Source organism: Passer montanus, unplaced genomic scaffold (assembly GCF_014805655.1).
Source record: "Passer montanus isolate IOZ18808 unplaced genomic scaffold, ASM1480565v1 scaffold54, whole genome shotgun sequence".
Taxonomy (NCBI): domain Eukaryota; kingdom Metazoa; phylum Chordata; class Aves; order Passeriformes; family Passeridae; genus Passer; species Passer montanus.
The window spans coordinates 5,180,180-5,199,798 of NW_024370374.1; the positions used below are offsets into that span (position 1 = coordinate 5,180,180).

Sequence of the window (19,619 nt, forward strand, 5' to 3'; positions counted from 1 at the left end):
TAAAAGAAACTAAATATACCCAATGTAATTTGTTCTCTGCTAAAATTACTCTTCCATGGTTAGTTACTGAGTTTTCTTATTAGGTCACACATACTTAAGAGCAGTGATATCCCACTAATTCCTGTTAGTGACAGTGGAACATGGCCTCTCCCTGTTCCAGGGATCAGAATAAACCCTAACATGTCTCTGCCATGATCACCTCTGAGCTACCAAGGGCAGCTCAGCTAAAAATGCACCATGGTACAGATGGGAACAGAGGCATCCCTCCAGAAACAGGGGTGATTGTAACCAATAATCATTTTGGATTGGGAAGAGAAAGCTCTGGCTGAAGGAAAAGGAGGCTGACAACATCTGGGTCATCATTCATGGAGTCTATGTTTTCATTTTTGCTTCCTTCTCAGGAAAATGCCTGCCAGTTAGATGCTGGAGTCCTTTTAGGATAAATCACATTGTTGCCTCACATTCCTGGCTGTCCCATGACACTGAAAACCCTTTAAAGTCACAGGTGAGAGGAGGCTGCCTATTCTCAGAGCATTGCCTCTCCCTCAAGCCCCGAGTCTCTGCAGCAGAAAGAGGATGAGTGGATTTGGGAGCAACAGACAGAGCTGTTCTACAGCTCCTGGGGAGCTCCTGCCTGCAGGACTCCCCTGTGCTCCCACAGAAACCCTGCAAAAATGTCCCATAGACTCAGGGAAATAGTCGGGGTTGGAAGAGACCCTAAAGTTCATCTCATTCCAAGCCCTGCCATGGGCAGGGACACCTTGCACCAGAGCCTGCCCAGTGCCCCATCCAGCCTGGGCCACTTGCAGGGATCCAGGGGCAGCCACAGCTGCTCTGGGCACCTCCTGAGTGCCTCAGCAGCTCCTGCACAGCTGCTGCAAGGCTGGCTGCACGAGCACCAGACCCTGCATGGCAGAAATGCATGGCTTTATACTCACGGCTAGCCTGGGCCCAGGAAATTTAAAAGTAGCTCCACATCCTTTTCAAAGAGCGTACATAATACACACTATTCTTCACATAATAACGAGAGAGATTATGAATGGAGCCTCCTGGGTATGATCTAAATCCCTATTTTTTTCATAATTTGACATTCAGCACCATTTAATGTTTTATGTTGGTAAAGGCCAGTCCACCAAGAGGTTCTCAGTGAACTGCAATGTACTGAAACATTGCACTGAAACACTGAAGTCTCAAAATTAAGATCAGATCACTTACTTGTAGGAAATCAAGCTCAAAAAACAAACTCTGCACTTATAAAATAAATGGAAAATTTCACCATGATTTTAACAAGAGCAAAAGTAGTTAGAAAGTAAGATGAGAAACTGTGGAACCTTAACTGCAGCATTAAAAAGAAGCTCTTTCTTCATTTAATACAATACCTCCTTTGTATAGGCTGAAAACATTAAATATTACTGGTTATATAAATCTCAAGCAGAAGTAGCTGTAGGTGGCTTGGAACAAGTAAATGCTGTATTTATACAAGTGCAGCACTCTGCAAGCAATATTAGTCAGCCATTGAGCAGGTTCCCTGAGCTCCAGTACACTGAATATGTGCATAATTAGGGCTTGTTTGCGTGACATCTGGTGGGGAAATAATATCACATCTGATATGAAAGATACAAAAATATTTTCATAAAACAAAACCTCGCAGTGGAACAGGACCGTGATGTTCCTTTTCATAACAAGCAGCCTCACATCAATAAAACCCAATCATCCTGCAATATCAACTGTATCAGCTCTCCAGAACACAAAATAAGTCAGGGTGCAATTAGGCACAATTTGCCAAGATTGGCAAAACTCAATTTCCTTCAGCTCCTTGAGTGCACAGCAAAATGGAACTCAGGTAATGTCAAATGCACGCAGATGAATGCTGCTGAGTAAATCCACTTATCATTTAAAGACCTGACCAAGCAGCCCAAATCCTTCATTGCTTAGAAGCATTTTATATATGCACAGTCCTAATAAATCTGCCCATGAGCTGTGCTGTACATGTTATCCTGCAGAATAACATCTGTGAGCAAAGTCTGTTCCCTTCTGAGTGCCACTGGATCAGAACTGGGGTACAGAACCTTGTTGTCTGCAACATTCTCCACAACAGTAAGAAAACAAAAAGTGAATCCAAATGAAAATGAATTTAAAGGGGGTGGGTTTGGAGAGAGTTGCACTGGACTATGAAAATAAATCTCTATTCTTTGCTTGTATTAAATCAAGAGGAATGTTCAGTGATCCCACAGACACCCTTCCCTGTGTTCTGGGAAGGGCTATTCCAAGTCCTGAGCAAGTTTGTTCAGAACTGGCTCAGATACCAGAGCACTGTGCCACATCCTGCTCCAGCTGTGCCACACTGACATACCCATTATACCATTAACACACCCACTGTAACCTCTGCATTACTGACCACCTCTTTCTCCCAAACACAAAGGTTACCAAAATTCAAGTCAGTGGCAGGAACAAAAATGAGGCCAAACTCAAAAGCAAGGATCCTACACATCTCTGGTTCTGATTTTTCAGATCAAGTTCTGCAAAATACTGCCGATTTTGATGCCTTCCTAAACAGGGATCTTCGTCCTGCAGTATGTGATGCCCTGCTTGGTGCCTGTGCATATACAATATAATTTAAACAGTTGAATAATTGTTTAGATCTCTTTTTTTAGTATGGAAAGCCTGTATGGAGTGGGGATGACAACACCATTTTGAACATTCCTGTCCTAAGTATTTATTTGGGCAACAACATCTAGTAAAAAGAAAGATCATGATCCACCTCAAGTGGTTTCAGGCAAGAGCACTATCTGTAAATCCAGCAGGAAAAGAGAGATGTCTGAACTTTCAGAAAGAGCAAAGTACAGCTGCTCCATAATCTGAAACACTGTAGGTAATTGCAGAGGCACAGTAATTCCTGTCCAGTTCTCCTTAACCCTGGCATTTAAAAGCATTTTTCCTAAGTGTGCGAAACTCATTATCAATGTGCAAAACTATAGCTGCTGCTACTCACAGACCTGGAGCAGGGCAACAGCACACTGCTCTTTTGAGCCCCAGGCACAGAGAATTAGGAAATGTCTGTCATTCAAATATCAACTTTTTGGTGGCTTTGTTTAGGAGATAATCATTATTTTATAATGCCCTTCACTCTTCTGTGCATTTACCAACATGTTATTTGATTTGAACTTCAGGGTTGAACTGTCTGATAAAAATGCTTTTGGAAGTTATGTTATCAATTATCAAAGTTCCTAATGCACAAAGTGGTATTAAATCTGTCATCACAGGATGGTTTGGCTTGGAAGGGACACTGAATCTAGTTCCAGCCCCCCATGGTGGGTACAACCACCAGAGCAGAGCCCCATCCCAGCTGTCCTTGAACAGGGATGGAGCACCCACAGCTTCTCTGGACCCCTGTTCCACAGAGCTCCTGGTTTTCCTTCTGCTCAGCTCCAAAGGGCATCCCTGAGCAGCTTTTCCATTCCCTGGAAGTGGGACTTCTCCCAAGGACTGAGCACCACTGACACACAGAGCTCTGCAGCTCCAGATGGGTAAAAAAGCTTTTAAACCTTTCAAATTGAAAGAAATACCAGTCCCTAGAAAGAGGAAGACTCAAGATACAACAGTTTGAAGGATGGAGAGGATGAAACAAGGAATCTGCCTTTGGAGGCACTGGTCAACCTCTCTAATTAACATAACATTCTTACCAGCAGTTACTGCAAGTAACAACAAAAACCTCTTAACTTCACTCACTGATTTTATGAAGATTTCTGTCATTTGAATTCAGTTCCTGAATCTGCTTGGACTCATTAACACCAGAGAGCTACAAAAACTAAGTGCTCATCAGAGAAAAAGGCTCCTGAGAATGCTCACAGCACTGCATCAAACACTGGGTGTTCAGGAAAAAAAAAAAAAAAGGAGGCTGAAGGAAGGCATTGCAATATATTGATTGCATTTTTCATTTAAGGCTTTTATTCTACACAGTCTGGGGTGGATGCTCTCCTTCACCTTCACATTTTCATTGCTTATATTTGCTCCTTTCTGGGATTGCCAGTGGGCTGCAGAGGTGGAGAGGGTGGTTGAGGTTGTGGAGAAGCAAGCCCTAGGAAAGAGATGGGGTTTTGCTTTGTGATCCCAAAATATGCTGCTTGGTGCTCTGGAATTTTCCATCATGTTCCAGTCTGCAGGCATGGATGGTCCCATGAAAACTGCTTGGACATTCTGCTTCCCAAATATGTGCCATTTCCCAAATGTGTGCATATATACTGGGAGAAACCACTCTGGCTTTCTCTGAAACAATGCCATTCCAGGTCCAATCACCGTTTTAACAACACATTCCACTGTCAGGACTTCAGTACAGGCCTTACCTCCCACCTTCAGCAAACACACCAAGGGAAGGCATCACACCAGCTTTTTTTTTTCATTAAGTTAGTTCAGGATAATTTCATTAATTTAATTCAGGCTAATTTTTAGACAACTCCTCAAATATTCCAACCATTGTAAAATGATAGTACAGAGCTCAGACAGTTTGCAACACATACAAGACACAAATTTAGATATGCAGGCATCTGCTATGGCTGTGTTTACTTAATACCAACATCTGCTCCAGCTCCAACAGTGACACTGCTGCAAGAACAGAGAAAAAAAAAATAAAACCACAAAAAAAAAAGAAACCCAAACAAACTAATCATCTCAATGAAAAGATTAAGAAATCCTACACATCATGCTCTAGCACCTTTCTGGATGTCAGTCCAAATCAGAACATCATTAGCTGCTTCCCAGCACCTTCTTTGGAACCCATACATCCCAGAGCCAAAAAACTGCCTTGCTTTTGAAAATCCATGACAATGTTCTGACCTATCACCACAAGGAAGCCGTCTAAAAAATGCAAGTAGTATCACAGCTTGAGAGAAATAATTGTAGAAGTATTGGCAGCAGTAAAACACTCAAGAAACAAGACCTAGGCATGACAAAAAAAAAAGGAGCAGCAAATAGCTTAACTCACAGCTCTGAAAAATGCACATTTTCAGGTTTGGATGGAGCAACACAAACCTTGAGGTACAACTGCATTTTGGCAGAGCAGACCTGCTGTCTGTGGTTAATGCAAGGCCTTTGTCAGGGCACAAATTGGCTGGAATGGTCCTGCCCAGCCTCACCTGGAGCCATTTCACCTGGAATGGTCCTGCCCAGCGCCACGTGGAGCCTGTTTAACCCTTCCCATGCTGTAGGACAGTGCTGAGGTCCCATCCCCGTGGCTTTGGGATCCCACTCAGCTCCTGCCTTTCCCAGCTCCTGGGAAAGGAGCCAGCCCTGGCTGCTCCCAAACACATTTCTTTCACCACCTCAAATTGCCATTCCTGTTCTGGCGTCAGGAGAACCTTTTACAGCATAGAGCAGAGGTCAGAAGTATTAGGAGCACTTCTTTGGGCAATCCTATCATGTAAGATGCCTGACTAATTAGGGGAAACTGCTAAATCACATCTGTTGTTTCATTTGGCAGTGCAACAGAGACTGTGCTTGGAAACCTTGTGGGCTCTCTGCTTGCTTCTATTAGGTATAATTCAAAATACAGAACAGCACAGATACCAAAAATAGCTGAAATATTATTTGTTCTCTCCTCTCAAAAGACATAAATCAGTCAAACCATCAGAAATTTTCAGAAATTGGTTGTGGCCTGAACATCCTTATTTCTGGGTGCCCAAATATGAGACAATTTAAAAGGCACTTTTTCTGCATGAATTCAAATGTAAATCTGTTTACAGCCACTGCATTTGGCTTAGGAATTGAGTTGTCCAGTATCACCAATCAACTCTGGCAATACTGTCTTGTAAAAAGGTCAAAGAGCAGCAAAGTAGTACAGCTTCTACTTTCTAGTCTCCTCACATTTTCTACATATTTCTAAGACATTAAAATGCTTATCCTCTATTAAACTCTGAGAAACAGGAAATATTTTACTAGCCACACAAAACCAGTTTTACCTTCCAACCTATGAAATACTCCTATCATTTATTAGAGATGTTCACAAGTGAAATGCCACCTAAATAACAATTTGTTCTTGCAGATCCTCAGAAGAATTAAATTTTGTTCCTCTCATTTACTTAGACCTTTATAACATTTTTGTCCTTAATTTTGAGATCTAGGAATACATCCTGAATAAATAACATTGTTAATAGCTACAAGTAGCTAACAGAAATAAATAGAGACAGAAATAAAGGCTGGAGTATAAATTGCTATACAATTCCTCTACTGCACACTCTGCAGTAGGATAGATTATTGCTAAATTAACATTTATCTGAGCTTGTCATCTGGCACAGAGTAAAACACAATGATGCCCTTTAAACATTGAATTAAAAATATTTTCTATTTTTTCCCTGTGATCAAACAGTATTTTTCTTCTGCGTGTGTAACTGCAGCTAATATTTATGAAAGACTTGAACAGAAAAATATTATTCCTCAGCTTCTTAACCTGAAAATATGCAAGATTTCTGCTTTAACATAATGCCTTGCCATTTTGAATGCAAAGAGGGATCATCTTCCCTCATGCTTGAGAGACGAAACTCTTCAATTAATGAGGAATTCAGGGCAAGTTGAGGACATCTTTAAAATACAGACCCACTAATGGAACAGAAGGTGTTTAATCTGAAATAGGCAGTGTGTGGAATATGTAACTCGTAATACCAACACAGTTTTGGATAGAAAAGCAAGAGATACCTTTGTTGCAGTTAAGATGGCCACAATACCCAGCGACACCAAACAATTCCAGAAGGCTTCAGCCCATGCAGAGCAACACCCTGACATTTCAGGAAGCTGCAAGCTGTGCCCTTCTTGTCCTTCAGCCCCCTTTATGCCCTGCTGTTGGTGCAGTGCCCCTGTGTGCCCTCTGCTCCCTGCGGGGTTGGGCAGCACCCCTGGGCACTCCATGGCTCCTCACCTTCAATAGCATTCACCTGTGCTGCACAGCTGCAGCCCATTAGGGACCAATTAGGGACCAATTAGGGATCACCACAATCACCACAGAGTGGCCACACACCTTCCATCAGCACTCACAGCCCTCTGCAGTTTTCTGCATTCAGGCTGCCTGTGCAAGGAGAAGCTGTCACTGAATGACACCCTGAGTGCATCACAAAGCTGTGCCAGCAGGGAGACAACAACAGGCAGCAATTACAGCTCATTCATACAGTGGGTGACGCACCACAAGGACAGATCTCACGGGCCCTGATGGAAAACCAAACCTGCACTGAGTGGAACAGGAACATGGATGGATCTACAGTGCAGTGTCCTCTGATTGTGCAAGGCAGAGGGGAATGCAGTCTCCCCGTGCATGTGATTGGATTTCTTTCCAAAGCATGTCATGGGAGCACCCCTCCTCGACTGCAAAATTCTGCACCCAAATCATACCAACATAAACACAAACAGAAAAACCGATTTTCTCCTTGGCTCTCCTACATGGCAGGGCCAGGTACTGCCCAGTATGCCATAAGAAACTCTACAAGACTTCAGTGCAAGAGCATTGGAGCCCAAGCCAGCACACCTGAAACCCAAACAGAAGGACAGGAGTGATATTGAGTATGTATCAGTTGGTTTTCTGAATGGAAAAAATTACCATTTTTTGAATGGAAAAAATGTACCATTCATGTCCAGGATGATAGTTCCAGATTCAGTGTATACCATCCCTTTATAATAAATGTTAGGACTAAGTAACTAATAACAATAAGGTTAAAAAAAACAAAACAAAAAAAAAAAAAAAACCAAAAAAAAAAAACCAAAAAAACGATAGTTCCAGATTCAGTGTATACCATACCTTTATAATAAATGTTAGGGCTAAGTAACTAATAACAATAATGTTAAAAAAAAAAAAAAAAAAAAGGTTAAAAAAAAAAAAAAAAAAAGGTTAAAAAAAAAAAAAAAAAAAGGTTAAAAAAAAAAAAAAAAAAAGGTTAAAAAAAAAAAAAAAAAAACCATCGACCCCAAAACAAACAGAAAAAAATTTACACACCCAAACTTAGCTTATTCTGACTTCAAAGAACAGGAAAAAAACATGTATCTAAAATTAAAGGTGCATTTGACATACCTCACTGACTCCATGCATCCCCCTTCCTTACTCTGAACACAAATCAACCCCAAAACAAACAGAAAAAAATTTACACACCCAAACTTAGCTTATTCTGACTTCAAAGAACAGGAAAAAAACATGAAAACATGTATCTAAAATTAAAGGTGCCTTTGACATACCTCACTGACTCCATGCATCCCCCTTCCTTACTCTGAACACAAATGCCTCAGGAACATTTGAGCAAGAGATTAAACACAGAGACCAAAATCTCTCTTGGATAAGTGCTGCCCCTTCCTATACTTCTTCGTGTAACACCCGGAAACCTTCTCCACCACAGTGTCTTTTTTGACCTTAAGAAAATCACTTGTTCCTCAATTCAGGAAGCATTTCACAGCTTTATGAAATGAATGGAATTCAGGTATTGAAAAGCACATTTTGTGAATGCAAACCTCAGACTCTTTCCAGCTTAGGAACTGGCAGACTGGAGTCTTTGAGGCCTCCCTGTCTGGGAAGGCTGCATGGTATTACCAAGCAAATAATCCACATTTTGTACTCAGCAGGACACTTCTGGTAGGAGTGATTCCTTGTGTGGGCTGTCCTAGAGCAGAGGCTGGACAGAGCTACAGAATAAAGCAGGGATTCATTCCAAGGATCTCCTTCATGGATGCACCTTGGGCAGCACCAGAGCCCAGCCAGGGCTGCACCCAAGATGAACCCAAATGGCCCCAAAATGCACGAGCGCTGCCGGGGTCTCTCCCTGGGCTCAGCTCTGCTCCATGTGCACATTGCAGTTCAGTGTCCAGTTCCAGCTGCAGCCCCTGCAGTCCCATCCTGCTTGTTTTTCTCTCTGCAGCCCACGGGGTTTGTGCTCCTGGGCTGGGATTGGGATCATTTGTCCTTGGTGCCCAGCTGGAGCAGGAATTGTTTTGTCTCCCTGCTCTGTGCACAGAGCTCACCATGCCCTCATGTGAAGCTCAGACCCACACACTAAAGCAGCACAGAATGTGAGAAATAGAAAAGCTGAACCCTGAGGCATCATTTCCCCCCATGGATTTGCCAGACAGGCTAAAAGCCTCCAGGAGCCTGTGGCACCCCAGGTGCTGCTGCCCAGCACAGGGAGCATCTTCCCAGGCACACGATGCTCCAGCAGAGCTGAGACCAGGGAAGAGAAACAGGGCATGGAGCACCTCCCTGCAGACCAGTTCACCCAGTGTGCCCCCAGCTTGGTTTTACTGGCAATACCATAAATGCATAAATGGAGGAAATAAAATAAGTTCGTGCCCCCAGCTTGGTTTTACTGGCATAAATGCATAAATGGAGGAAATAAAATAAGTTTTTACTTACTTTCCCTCAATTAGTGTGTTTTATGAGCTTTTTACATGCGATATAAGTTTTCTCTTCTTGACTTCTTATATACTTATGTATTTATTTTCCAAAGGGCCTGTTGCAGAAAAAGGGCTCAAGGCACATTATAATTGTACAGACAAGGATTAAAAATAAGAATTAAACCATCTCAGTACATAAGGCTTTAATGATTTTTCCTTCAGAATTAATGTTCTCGGAATTCTGAACACGCAGGAAGCATGGCAGGGATATGTGGAGTACCTGGGGTTGAGGTAAAAAACATTCATGCACTTGAACCCAGAGTTAATGTGCCAATCACTTTGTCCACACCAGATGGCCTCTGTGGAAATTGAAGATGTTCATTTTTACAAAAGTGCCAATTTTTCTCTAAGTATTTGTTTCAAGTGGAGGTGCCAAAATATGATAAATCTGTCAACTAGATCTTTTTCACTGCAAAATCTGAAGCATTTGATCATTCACTTACAGCAAGAGGAAAGTGTATACCCTGCCCCATGTCTACTGAAATTATTCTGTTATTTAGATTATTTAATGACAAAAAAATATGTAACTTACATGCTGGATGCTATAGTTGGGGAGATTTTAATATTTGTTTTTACTTCTTACTGTCTCATGTCAATTAAAAAATTTAAAATATTTTTATTTAATAAATTTAAATAAATTTTAATATATTTAAGACATTTAAAGTATTTATAACTGGGTGCAATGACAGTAAAAAGTATTAAAGAACCAGTAAAAAGTAGAAGAAGCCAGTAACACAATGGACAGATTTAATTTGAGGATTATCTATAAGTTTAAAATTATGCTAAAAATTAATTGGTATTTAGAATTTGTTTTATGCATCCAGGATGGCCAGAAAGACACATTTCATTTTTCACTGCTGTGCAAGAAGGACTTTTCAGCAACTAGCTGCAAATGGAACAGACTTTCTGATATTTAGCTGGTTTTCCATAGCACATTTATCCTACACTTATGCAAATATGAAGTACCTCCTGTTCTTGGGCAGCTCGGCACTGAATTTTCAAATCCTGAGTCAAATGACTCTCAACACCTGACAGCAAACTTGACAGGAATGTTCCATGTCAGGAGTTACACTCTAACACCCTTTCTTCAAGGTTATGGCCTGATCCCAAACTCTTTCCACACTAGTGTTATGAAAACCATTTTCACATTCCGAAGCTTTACAGGCTGAAAACGCGCTCAAATCCCAATTTTTATGACCACAAGGATGCCTGTCAGTATCCCCAACCACCAAGGACACTATTGTAATGAATGAGATGTAATCACGATCACACTGGGGATTTTTATCCCCTGGATCTCCCAGATTTATTCTGCACTACATGAACACCATAGAGGTGGATTCTACACATGAAAACCTGTGTAAGCAGAAGAATTTTCCTTCAAATACAAACAAATTATATTCTCCATCAAACTGAATTAGCCTCTTGTGGAATCACTCCAGAAATCTTAACTGAACACTAAAAACTTTCGCTCTGACTGTGCTACACAACACCTCTTCTGGTACACAGCTCAGCATCCAGGCTCATGTTTTCAAAGAATCAATGTAACATCAAAAATGTAATAAAGAAAAAAAAAATTATGGATCTCTGAAGTCAGCCATTAAATCCAACCCTTCAGCTGGCAAAACTCTCTCCTCATTAGTCTGGCCTTGGCACTTAAAAGATGACTATAAAAATGCCTAGGAAATTCTTTAAATAAATGCCAGCACACTGTTAACTATCAGACTATATTTGAAATCAGATTTGGTGCTGCTGTGTTTCCATGAATTCTAATGGAACTCCTCCAAATTTTTTCACCACTGCAAGTGAACCTGAAATATCTCATTTTGCATTATTTTTAGCTGAAATGTATGTCAATGTGAAATCATTTGAACTACATTAGTAGAACTAAAATGATCCCCTGTGTAAATCCATTCACATCAGCTACATTAGGAATGCATTTCACCACTGTAATTTAAAAATGTAAGATGCCCAAATCACAATAAAATTATTTTTCTGAGAGTTGTCAGTATCACTGGGAAAGGTCTGACAGAAGCAGGAGTGGTAATCTGGAGCCATAACAGCCCAGTTAGAAGGTTTCTCTGGCACACAATTTCAACCAAAGTAACACTTAACACAAATTTCTATTTCTTAAAGCACTTGGGAGCTTTGGGTTTTAGCATGTTAGTGGTAGGACTTTGGCATGATAGAACTATATTGTGACTGGACCAACAGATATAATAATCAAATAATCAAATTATAAACCCAAGTAGAGCTATTTGCCTCCACTCTGGAAGGCACAGTTCTTTCTGTGATTCAGAATGCTGACAGCACAACCTAGCACTGGGCTCTATAGCTCTTATTTATCATGACCAAGTGTTTATACACTGCAGGAGGCTCCAGCATTACCTGAGGATACACCCAGAATTTTGCTCTGGCTACTGCTAGGAGCCCCTACAGTCAGACCTTCTCCTTCTGAGAGCAAGGTACTGCTCTGGAAACAGCCCAGCATGGACACTGCATGCTTGTTTAAATCAACAGCTGAGTCTTTGAAGAAGTTAAGGTAACTTTTTTTTTTTTTTTTAAACATTAATGTATCAAGGAAACAGAGCAAAAACCAGTTTGAGATCAATAGCGATCACTATTCTTTTGTGTTACCTACAGAAGACAAAACCAGCAGAGACTGTAATGAAGAATGCACCTGTAAATTAAATTGATGATGTAACAAACTGCATCTTCTTGCACCCCTGAACAGGAGTTTGTCAGCATCTGGCCTCAGCTGTTTATTAAAGCACTCCCCTCATGCCGAGCTCCATGGCTACAGCATGAATGCATTTTCAAAGTGTTTCAAAGAGTTTTCTCCTTTCCATTAGAGGTCTGAAATCCCACCTCTCATGAACCACCTCCCCTTTCAACCAGTCAATACTGCAAACACGTACTATTTCTTTCTCTAAGTTCTTTATTTACCTGGTCAGTGTTTCTTTCACTCCTAGCTCGTTGCCATGGTCCCAGGCCCTAAATGGTCTCTGGTGTCAGACAGAATTGGTACCAAGGCATTCAGCAAGAGAACCCTCGTGCCCTTTAGGCCATTAACTGCTGTCTGTGAAAGAAATACTTCCAGTTACAGGTTTTTGCTGGGTTTTATAGAACACTCATCCTCACTGCTGATATTGCCCCTGTAGAAAAAAGCATTTAGCATGTTTAACTGGGGTGAGCTGGAGTGAAAGGTAACATTAAATTTTGGCAAAGGTCTATGTATAAAATTACTGAGTCACTTCATTCAAAGCGCAGTTGGAATTGACACCACCACAATAAAAAGGAGCTCTTTTTAATGCTTCACATCAAAAATATAGTGAAGCCTGCTCAGTGTTTTTAAATTAGGAATCAGACACTTAAACACACATTTTGAAGCAGGGCTCAGCACAACGCAGTCTTTTGTCTGTTGTCTTTTTTTTTATTTTTCTGCAATGCAAAAGAAGACAAGCAGAGAAACTTTTCGAAGAGACTCACAGAAAAACTATGAAGGCAAAACCCAACCATTAAAGAGAAGCCTGTGTCTGCAGCTCTGTTTGGTGCCACTGGATTCAGCAAACAAGGCTTGTCATGTATAATATCATGGATGCCCAATTCAGAGTGCTTCTGTTGTTGCTGTAAGTCAGTCACTAACAAGTTCTCCCCTGGCAAAAAAACCCTGCACTCAGCTTTAAATGAACATGGCAAACTTCTGTAATTCTGTGGTGTTGGTAAGTCCTTTTTCCTTCCATAACAGCCTGTCCCAGAACTTAAAGTGCATATGCCAATTTGGTTCAAGTTTTATAATCTGGAATGTTCTGCAGTGCCTCTTCAAAAACAGTGACAGATTAATTGTGCCTTCCCTCGGTAATGGTAAGCCTGAAAAAAATCTTGTTCTGAATCTATTATTTATGTTGTATGCAGCAATATCTTACCTATCTCGTTCTGGACTCTGGAATATACTGCAGGCCAGCTAATCTTTACCTACCTGAACCTCCTAGGAATGGCAGTGGGAGGTTTTGACACATAGCAAAACATAACTGGCCTAAAAATCAGTGAAGAGAAACCATGGAATGCTCTCACAAGGACTCAATAGGGGCCAAGGACTCCATGGGACCCAATACGTTCATTTTGAAGCCTAAAATGCCTGGTTTAGATCTTAGATGTTGCTTCAAAGATGCATGGGTGAAAGCTGTAATCAAGGGGAAATGCAGCACCAATAATAGCACATTATTAAAAGTCAGCAATCCTCAATTGTCAGCACTGTAACAACTGAGTATCTTATTACTTCTACCTTCTCCTCCCATACACCAAATTTCCTCAATACTGACAAAGTGCATGTATTAATCATAGACTCTGAATGCTAAATGAAGCAGAAGAAAAAAATATATAAATTAGGTTGGTATTTCTTGAGGGCATCAGTAGAAAACACCGATTTCAAATAATTTTGATTAGAAAATTTTACTTCACAATCCTTTTCCAGATCACAGATATTCATAATTAAAAAGAGTATGGAATTGATGTCATGTCAGCTGTTTTGCCATCAGCATCACAGAGAAAGAGGAAACAATAAAATATGATGCAGAATTCACTCTCCCAATGATTGTCATTGAACTATTACATTAGTAAACATTCACAGTATGAAGTCTCTTTCAATATATCTCCAGCATATAAAGTAGTGCAAAAAAGCATTCCAGTCATTTTGCCTTTGCAGTCAGACCAGGTTTAACAATTCTCTTACTTCATTTCTTTCATTATTAGACAACAAATGCTGCAGTACCTCCAAAGAGAGTTATAAAAATAAACAATTTCTGGAGGGTCAACAGCCTTTTCAAAGTAAATTTCCAGTTAAAAACAAGCATTATAGATTTCAAGAAAAAAAAAATTAGATCTATCTTCTGTAGAATATCGTTTTACAATAAATTTACCGTTTGAAAAACAATGACTATGGTATCCAATGATTTATGGTAGCTGCTATTAAAGCACTGATAAATAGATAAATGACTACCAAACTTCATTGTTTCTTACATAGTAAATACCTCTGAATGCCAACTTTTACCACAGAGCTGTTATTAGTGATGTCGACAGTTCATGCACCCACTTTAAAACTGACTTGGTTTTAATAAATTTTTCAGCCTCATGTGCAAAACACTTGCATTCTAATAAAAATATAAAGTCTGAAAATTTATCAGAGCTAGCAATCCTTTCCTCAAGTTGTACCACTTACTTGATATGTAATACATGTTCAGCAATGCTTTTTATTTGTGTTTAACCATTAAATGGCATACTACTGTATGCTGCAGACTCTTGTTTGCATATTTCATTATTTTCACTGCACTCTTTAATGCATAAATATATTTGGAAACGCTCAAAACTACACATCAGTTTCCACAGAATTTGAATTTACACAGTTTTTCTTCTCTGACTCACTGCTATTCCCCGTGTCCTGACTTTTAGTCTCCTTTACACAAAGAGATTCTTTAACCCCTTCTTCCATCTCCAAATACTCTGATTTATCCTCTGTGGATGAAGATGATGCGCTCCTAAATTTCTTCAGTAAATTTGTTGGGAGGTAAGGGCAACTGACCGCATTTTGCATCATCTGCGTGTGCTCTTCGTTCTCAGTTTCTCTGTGGTAGAAATAGTTAAAATTGGAGACAATCACTGGCACTGGTAAAGCAATGGTTAACACTCCTGCAATGGCACACAGGGACCCAACTATCTTCCCACCCACGGTTATGGGTTTCATGTCCCCATAACCAACCGTAGTCATGGTCACTACGGCCCACCAGAAGGCATCTGGGATGCTTTGAAAATGGGTGGCAGGCTCGTCAGCTTCCGCAAAGTAAACAGCACTGGAAAACAAAATGACTCCGATAAAAAGGAAGAAGATGAGGAGGCCAAGTTCCCTCATGCTGGCCCTGAGCGTGTGACCCAGGATCTGCAAACCCTTGGAGTGCCTGGAGAGCTTGAAGATGCGAAACACCCTGACCAGACGGATGATCCTCAGGATGGCAAAGGACATGGCCTGCTGGCTGCCCTGCTCCTGCGCCAGGTCTGTGCCCAGGGTGATGAAGTAAGGCAAGATGGACACGATGTCTATGATGTTCATGACGTTCTTGAAGAAGTGTGCTTTGCTGGGACATGCAAAGCAGCGCACTGTAAACTCAAAGGAGAACCAGATGATGCACACGGTCTCTACAATGAAAAAAGGGTCATTGAAGATGCTGTGCTCCCCAGCGTCCAGGCGGAGAGACTCGTTGGAAAGCCCCTTCCCTAAGCTCAGGGACATGACGAATTCCTTGTCATCTCTGAACTCTGGTAAAGTCTCCAGACAAAAGATGACGATGGAGATCAAGATGACCAAGACAGATACAATGGCAATGCCTCTGGCTGGACTGGAGCTTTCTGGGTACTCAAACAGCAGCCAAACCTGCCTCTTAAACTCATTCTCCGGCAAAACCTTTTCCTCTTCCTCTTTGACAAAGCCTTCATCCTCCCTGAACTTGAGCATGGCCTCCTCCCCAAGCTGGTAGAACTTCACCTCCTCTGAGAAGATGTCAAAGGGTACATTGACCGGCCTCTTCAGCCGGCCACCGCTCTGGTAGTAGTAGAGGATGGCATCAAAGCTGGGCCGGTTCCTGTCGAAGAAGTACTCGTTCCTGAGAGGATCGAAGTATCTCCCCCGCTTGGCCGGGTCCCCCAGCAGCGTCTCCGGGAACTGAGCTAAGGTCTTCAGCTGTGTCTCGAAGCGCAGGCCCGACACGTTGATCACCACGCGCTCACAGCACTCATACTCGCTGTAGCGGACGGAGCCGTAAGCCCCGGGGCCTCCCCCGTCATCGGGTGGCTGGTCCGAATACGAAAACTCATCCTCCCCATAGTCATCGCTGTAGCAGAGCTTCCCTTCCTCCTCGTCGTCTTCATCCTCGTCTTCATCCTCCTCCTCCTCCTCGCTCAAGTCCTTCTGGATTCTCTCCTCAGAACCACTGAGCGGCAGCAGCTCGGAGCAGGGGAAGGAGGCCCCGCACTCCCTGCTCCCCAGGTGGTGGCTCCTCTTCTTGCCCTTCTTCCTCCTCTTGCCGCTCTGGCGGCGGGGCAGGCCGCCGCGCGAGGAGGAGGAGGAGGCCCCGCGGGCCTGCTCCTGGTGGTAGTGGTGGTAGGGTCCCCCTCCGCCCGCCGCCCCACCTTCCACCGCCGCCGTGGCCGCCGCCACGGCCGCAGCCGCTGCCGCCCTGGACTGGGCCAGCCGCTCCCGCTCCCGGGCCCGCGCCTGGGCCGCGTAGCCATAGGGCATGTGGGTGTTGCAGCCCGAGCTGTCCGCGCTCACCATGGCGACCTCCATCCTGCAACTGCTTGTTTTTGTTTGTAAGTGCCCGCCGTGAAGAGGTTCTGCGTGATTTACAGCGTCGCCGTAGCTTTCGACGGGAAGCTCAAAGCCATTTGTGTTTGGAGGATGGTCCCCTGCACGTCGAGCGTGGCAACGTGGCTGTAGCACTGGATCTGTACTTTGGAAAACCACAGAGCCACATTTTCCTGTTCTCCGGAATGTCTGACACAAACTACTGTTTTGCTAATGAGAAAAGATGAAATTCTCAGATTGGACCAGAGAACAGCTGAGACCTTGTTCTTCCATCCACCAAGCCCCTTTATTTTCATTTATCTCCTGCAGCCATCACAGCTGTATCTGATCAGAATCATGACTGCCTCGCAGACTATAAAGGCTGCACTCCTCAGGAAAAAAAAATGCAAACCAAAGGGTACCTGCTCTCTGCAGATGGTTTTAGCTCATCATTGAAACCAAATGCAAATAGTGTCTTTACTCATTATTTGTGCCTGGTAATGCTTTGGCCTAGCAAACTTACTGTTTCATGTCATTACTTGGAGAGTTGAAGTTAATTCCAGCCATCACTCCATTTACACAGTGAGGAGGTCTTTGCAAATCCTTTCTTCAGCCTGTCAACAATGTCTCAAACCTGGGAGCAGCACCCAGGGCATCAGCAGCAGTGGTAAGAGGAGGAGGAGGCAGTGGAGGAGGAGGAGGAGATGAAGACTGAGAAACTGGCTCTGAGGTCCCCATAGGACACAAGGGAGTGGATGGGTCACCCTTTGGTTATGGTCATGCAGAAGAAGCACTTAACCTGAGGCACATGCACAAACACACAAAAATAAACAAAACAAAAAGGGAAAAGATTGGATTGTTTTCCTAAAAGGTCACACCGATCAAATGAAACTGTGTCATCTATTACCATGGCATTCAAATCTTCTCCTGCCCACACTATTCACACTTCTACATTACACACACACCCACATCACATGCACAGAGATTTTGAACGACTCTGTGGGTAAGGATGTGGGTGGGTATGTCACATATATATAGAGACAGATACAAAATCCCCACCCATATAAGCACTTGCATCCATACACAAACATATGCATGCTTCTGAAACACCAACACTAATAAAAATACTGCAACACGCGATGCATTCAGGTCTTTGAGCACATACGTAAGAGATACATCTACATATATCCACAGGAAACATTAAAGAATAAATTTATCTAGACAAAGAGCTTTTGTTGTATTTTCAGAAACACATTAGATGCGGGAATGTTACATTTTAACCTACAGCAGAATTGTGTTTCGATCACACTGAACATCTCGCTGGATTTAATTTGGAAACGGGCACATATGATGCTCAGCCAAGTGAAAATACCGTGATATGTCAAGAAAACAACTGCAGGTGCACTGAAGCAACATCTACATGCAAGGACACACACAAAAAAAATACACAGCCCCTCACACCCCCCTTTGAAACAGAAGCCTCACCTATTGCCACATCTATTAATACACGAGACAAGGTGAACACTATTAAATGACGTTATTTTTGAAATCGTACCTACGTGTCATGCAGAAAAAGATCCTAAAAACGCCGTTATACTTACTGATCCTAGGCAGAGAAATAGCAGCGCTGCTCCCGCTGGTGTAGGGACCGGGCGACAGCGGCGCTGAGGGGCTGTGCCGGCTGATCCACACTCGCAGGTGGCCGCGGTCAGTGCGCACCACAGGTTGGCGAGTTATTTCTGCCCCTTCCAGCCGGGAACCGGGCGAGCGAGCCGGGGACGCGGCCGGGGCTGGGGGCACCGGGCACCGCCACAGCCGCTCGCCTCGGCATCGGCCACAGGGCAGCGAGCCAGGGTCTCGTCCCCACGGGGAAAACCGAGGCGGTGTGCGTGTGCTGGTGGTGTGCGAGGCGGAACGCAGGGGCAGGCGCGGTGGCCGGGCTCCGCGAGCGCGGCCCCGGCGGCAGCTCGGGAAATCAGCGCCGGCTCCCCCGTGCGCGGAGCGCGGCTCCGGCGGCGGCACCGCGGGGCTGCCTGCGAGCGGCGCCTGCCCCCGCCACGTCCGGGGCTCAGCCGGCTGCCGCCCGCTCCATCCACTTGTTGGGCGGTCCCGCTCGGGGGGACGCGGCCGAGGAGCCGCGGGGCGCAGACCGCGGGCGTGCTGGCGGCCGAGGGTGCCGGGAGATAGCCGGGAGATGGTCGATGGGAGCCGGGCCAGCCCGCGGCACCGCGCCCCCGGCGCTCCGAGAGCCGGCCCTGTTGCTCCGGAGCCGCCGCCGCGCACGGCTCGGCTCGGCACGGCTCGGCTCGGCACGGCTCGGCTCGGCACGGCTGCTGCCCCCGCCTCGCCCCCCGCGTCCTGTTAACGCCGTAATGCTCGCGGTCGATGTGGCCGCGCCGGCGAAGCTGTCCGCCCGCAGCGATGCCGCCAGCACCGGCCTCTGCTCCCCTGGGCGTGCCCTGAAGGAAGAGAAACGCCTGCTTGAGGGTCGCTCAGATCCGCGTTCCGACAGGGTCCAACAGATTCCAAAGCCAAGCCCCGATCAAATTTCCCAGGAGGAGAGGGGAGGTGGCCGCACCTCCTGGCCGCTGCCTCGCCCGGCCCCGAGCCCCCCGGCAGGACGAGCCAACATTGCCTCTGCTCCCGCAGCCATCTCGCACATGGAGCCAAATCAGCTTTCACTCCCAATTCTGAACAGAAAGCCGGTCCTAGTTCATGGCTAGAGGGTACCGTGGTGTGTTTGGCAGAGGTAACACCTCAAACGGCTGCAAGAGATTCCCTGTCCCCACTGCAGCACGGGCAGGGTATAGACTGGCTGCTCCTTTTGCACCTAGAGAATCGCAGTGTGGCACATTCCACTCTCTGTAAATGAGGG

The 19,619-nt window shown here is 44.1% G+C and overlaps 1 protein-coding gene and 1 long non-coding RNA gene across 2 annotated transcripts in view; both read right to left on the reverse strand.

Annotated features, from left to right (window-relative positions):
• Nucleotides 1-6,793, reverse strand: part of LOC120509893 — a 29,559-nt gene extending 22,766 nt beyond the window's left edge. Inside the window, exon 1 of the long non-coding RNA XR_005629358.1 lies at nucleotides 6,688-6,793. This is a non-coding gene — a long non-coding RNA (uncharacterized LOC120509893). The remainder of the gene's footprint in view (nucleotides 1-6,687) is intronic.
• A 4,849-nt stretch (nucleotides 6,794-11,642) lies between these two features.
• On the reverse strand, nucleotides 11,643-19,022 carry KCNA4 (potassium voltage-gated channel subfamily A member 4). The gene is made up of 2 exons (XM_039725106.1): nucleotides 18,346-19,022; nucleotides 11,643-17,543 (listed from the first exon to the last, which is right to left on the reverse strand). The coding sequence occupies exon 2, from the start codon at nucleotides 16,745-16,747 to the stop codon at nucleotides 14,777-14,779; it is 1,971 nt and encodes a 656-aa protein (XP_039581040.1). The 5' UTR covers nucleotides 16,748-17,543; nucleotides 18,346-19,022; the 3' UTR covers nucleotides 11,643-14,776.
• Between the last annotated feature and the right edge of the window lie 597 nt (nucleotides 19,023-19,619).

What these genes read in the sequence shown, in the direction of transcription:
- KCNA4 (XM_039725106.1), bottom strand. Translation starts at nt 16,747, where the DNA reads ATGGAGGTCGCCATGGTGAGCGCGGACAGCTCGGGCTGCAACACCCAC.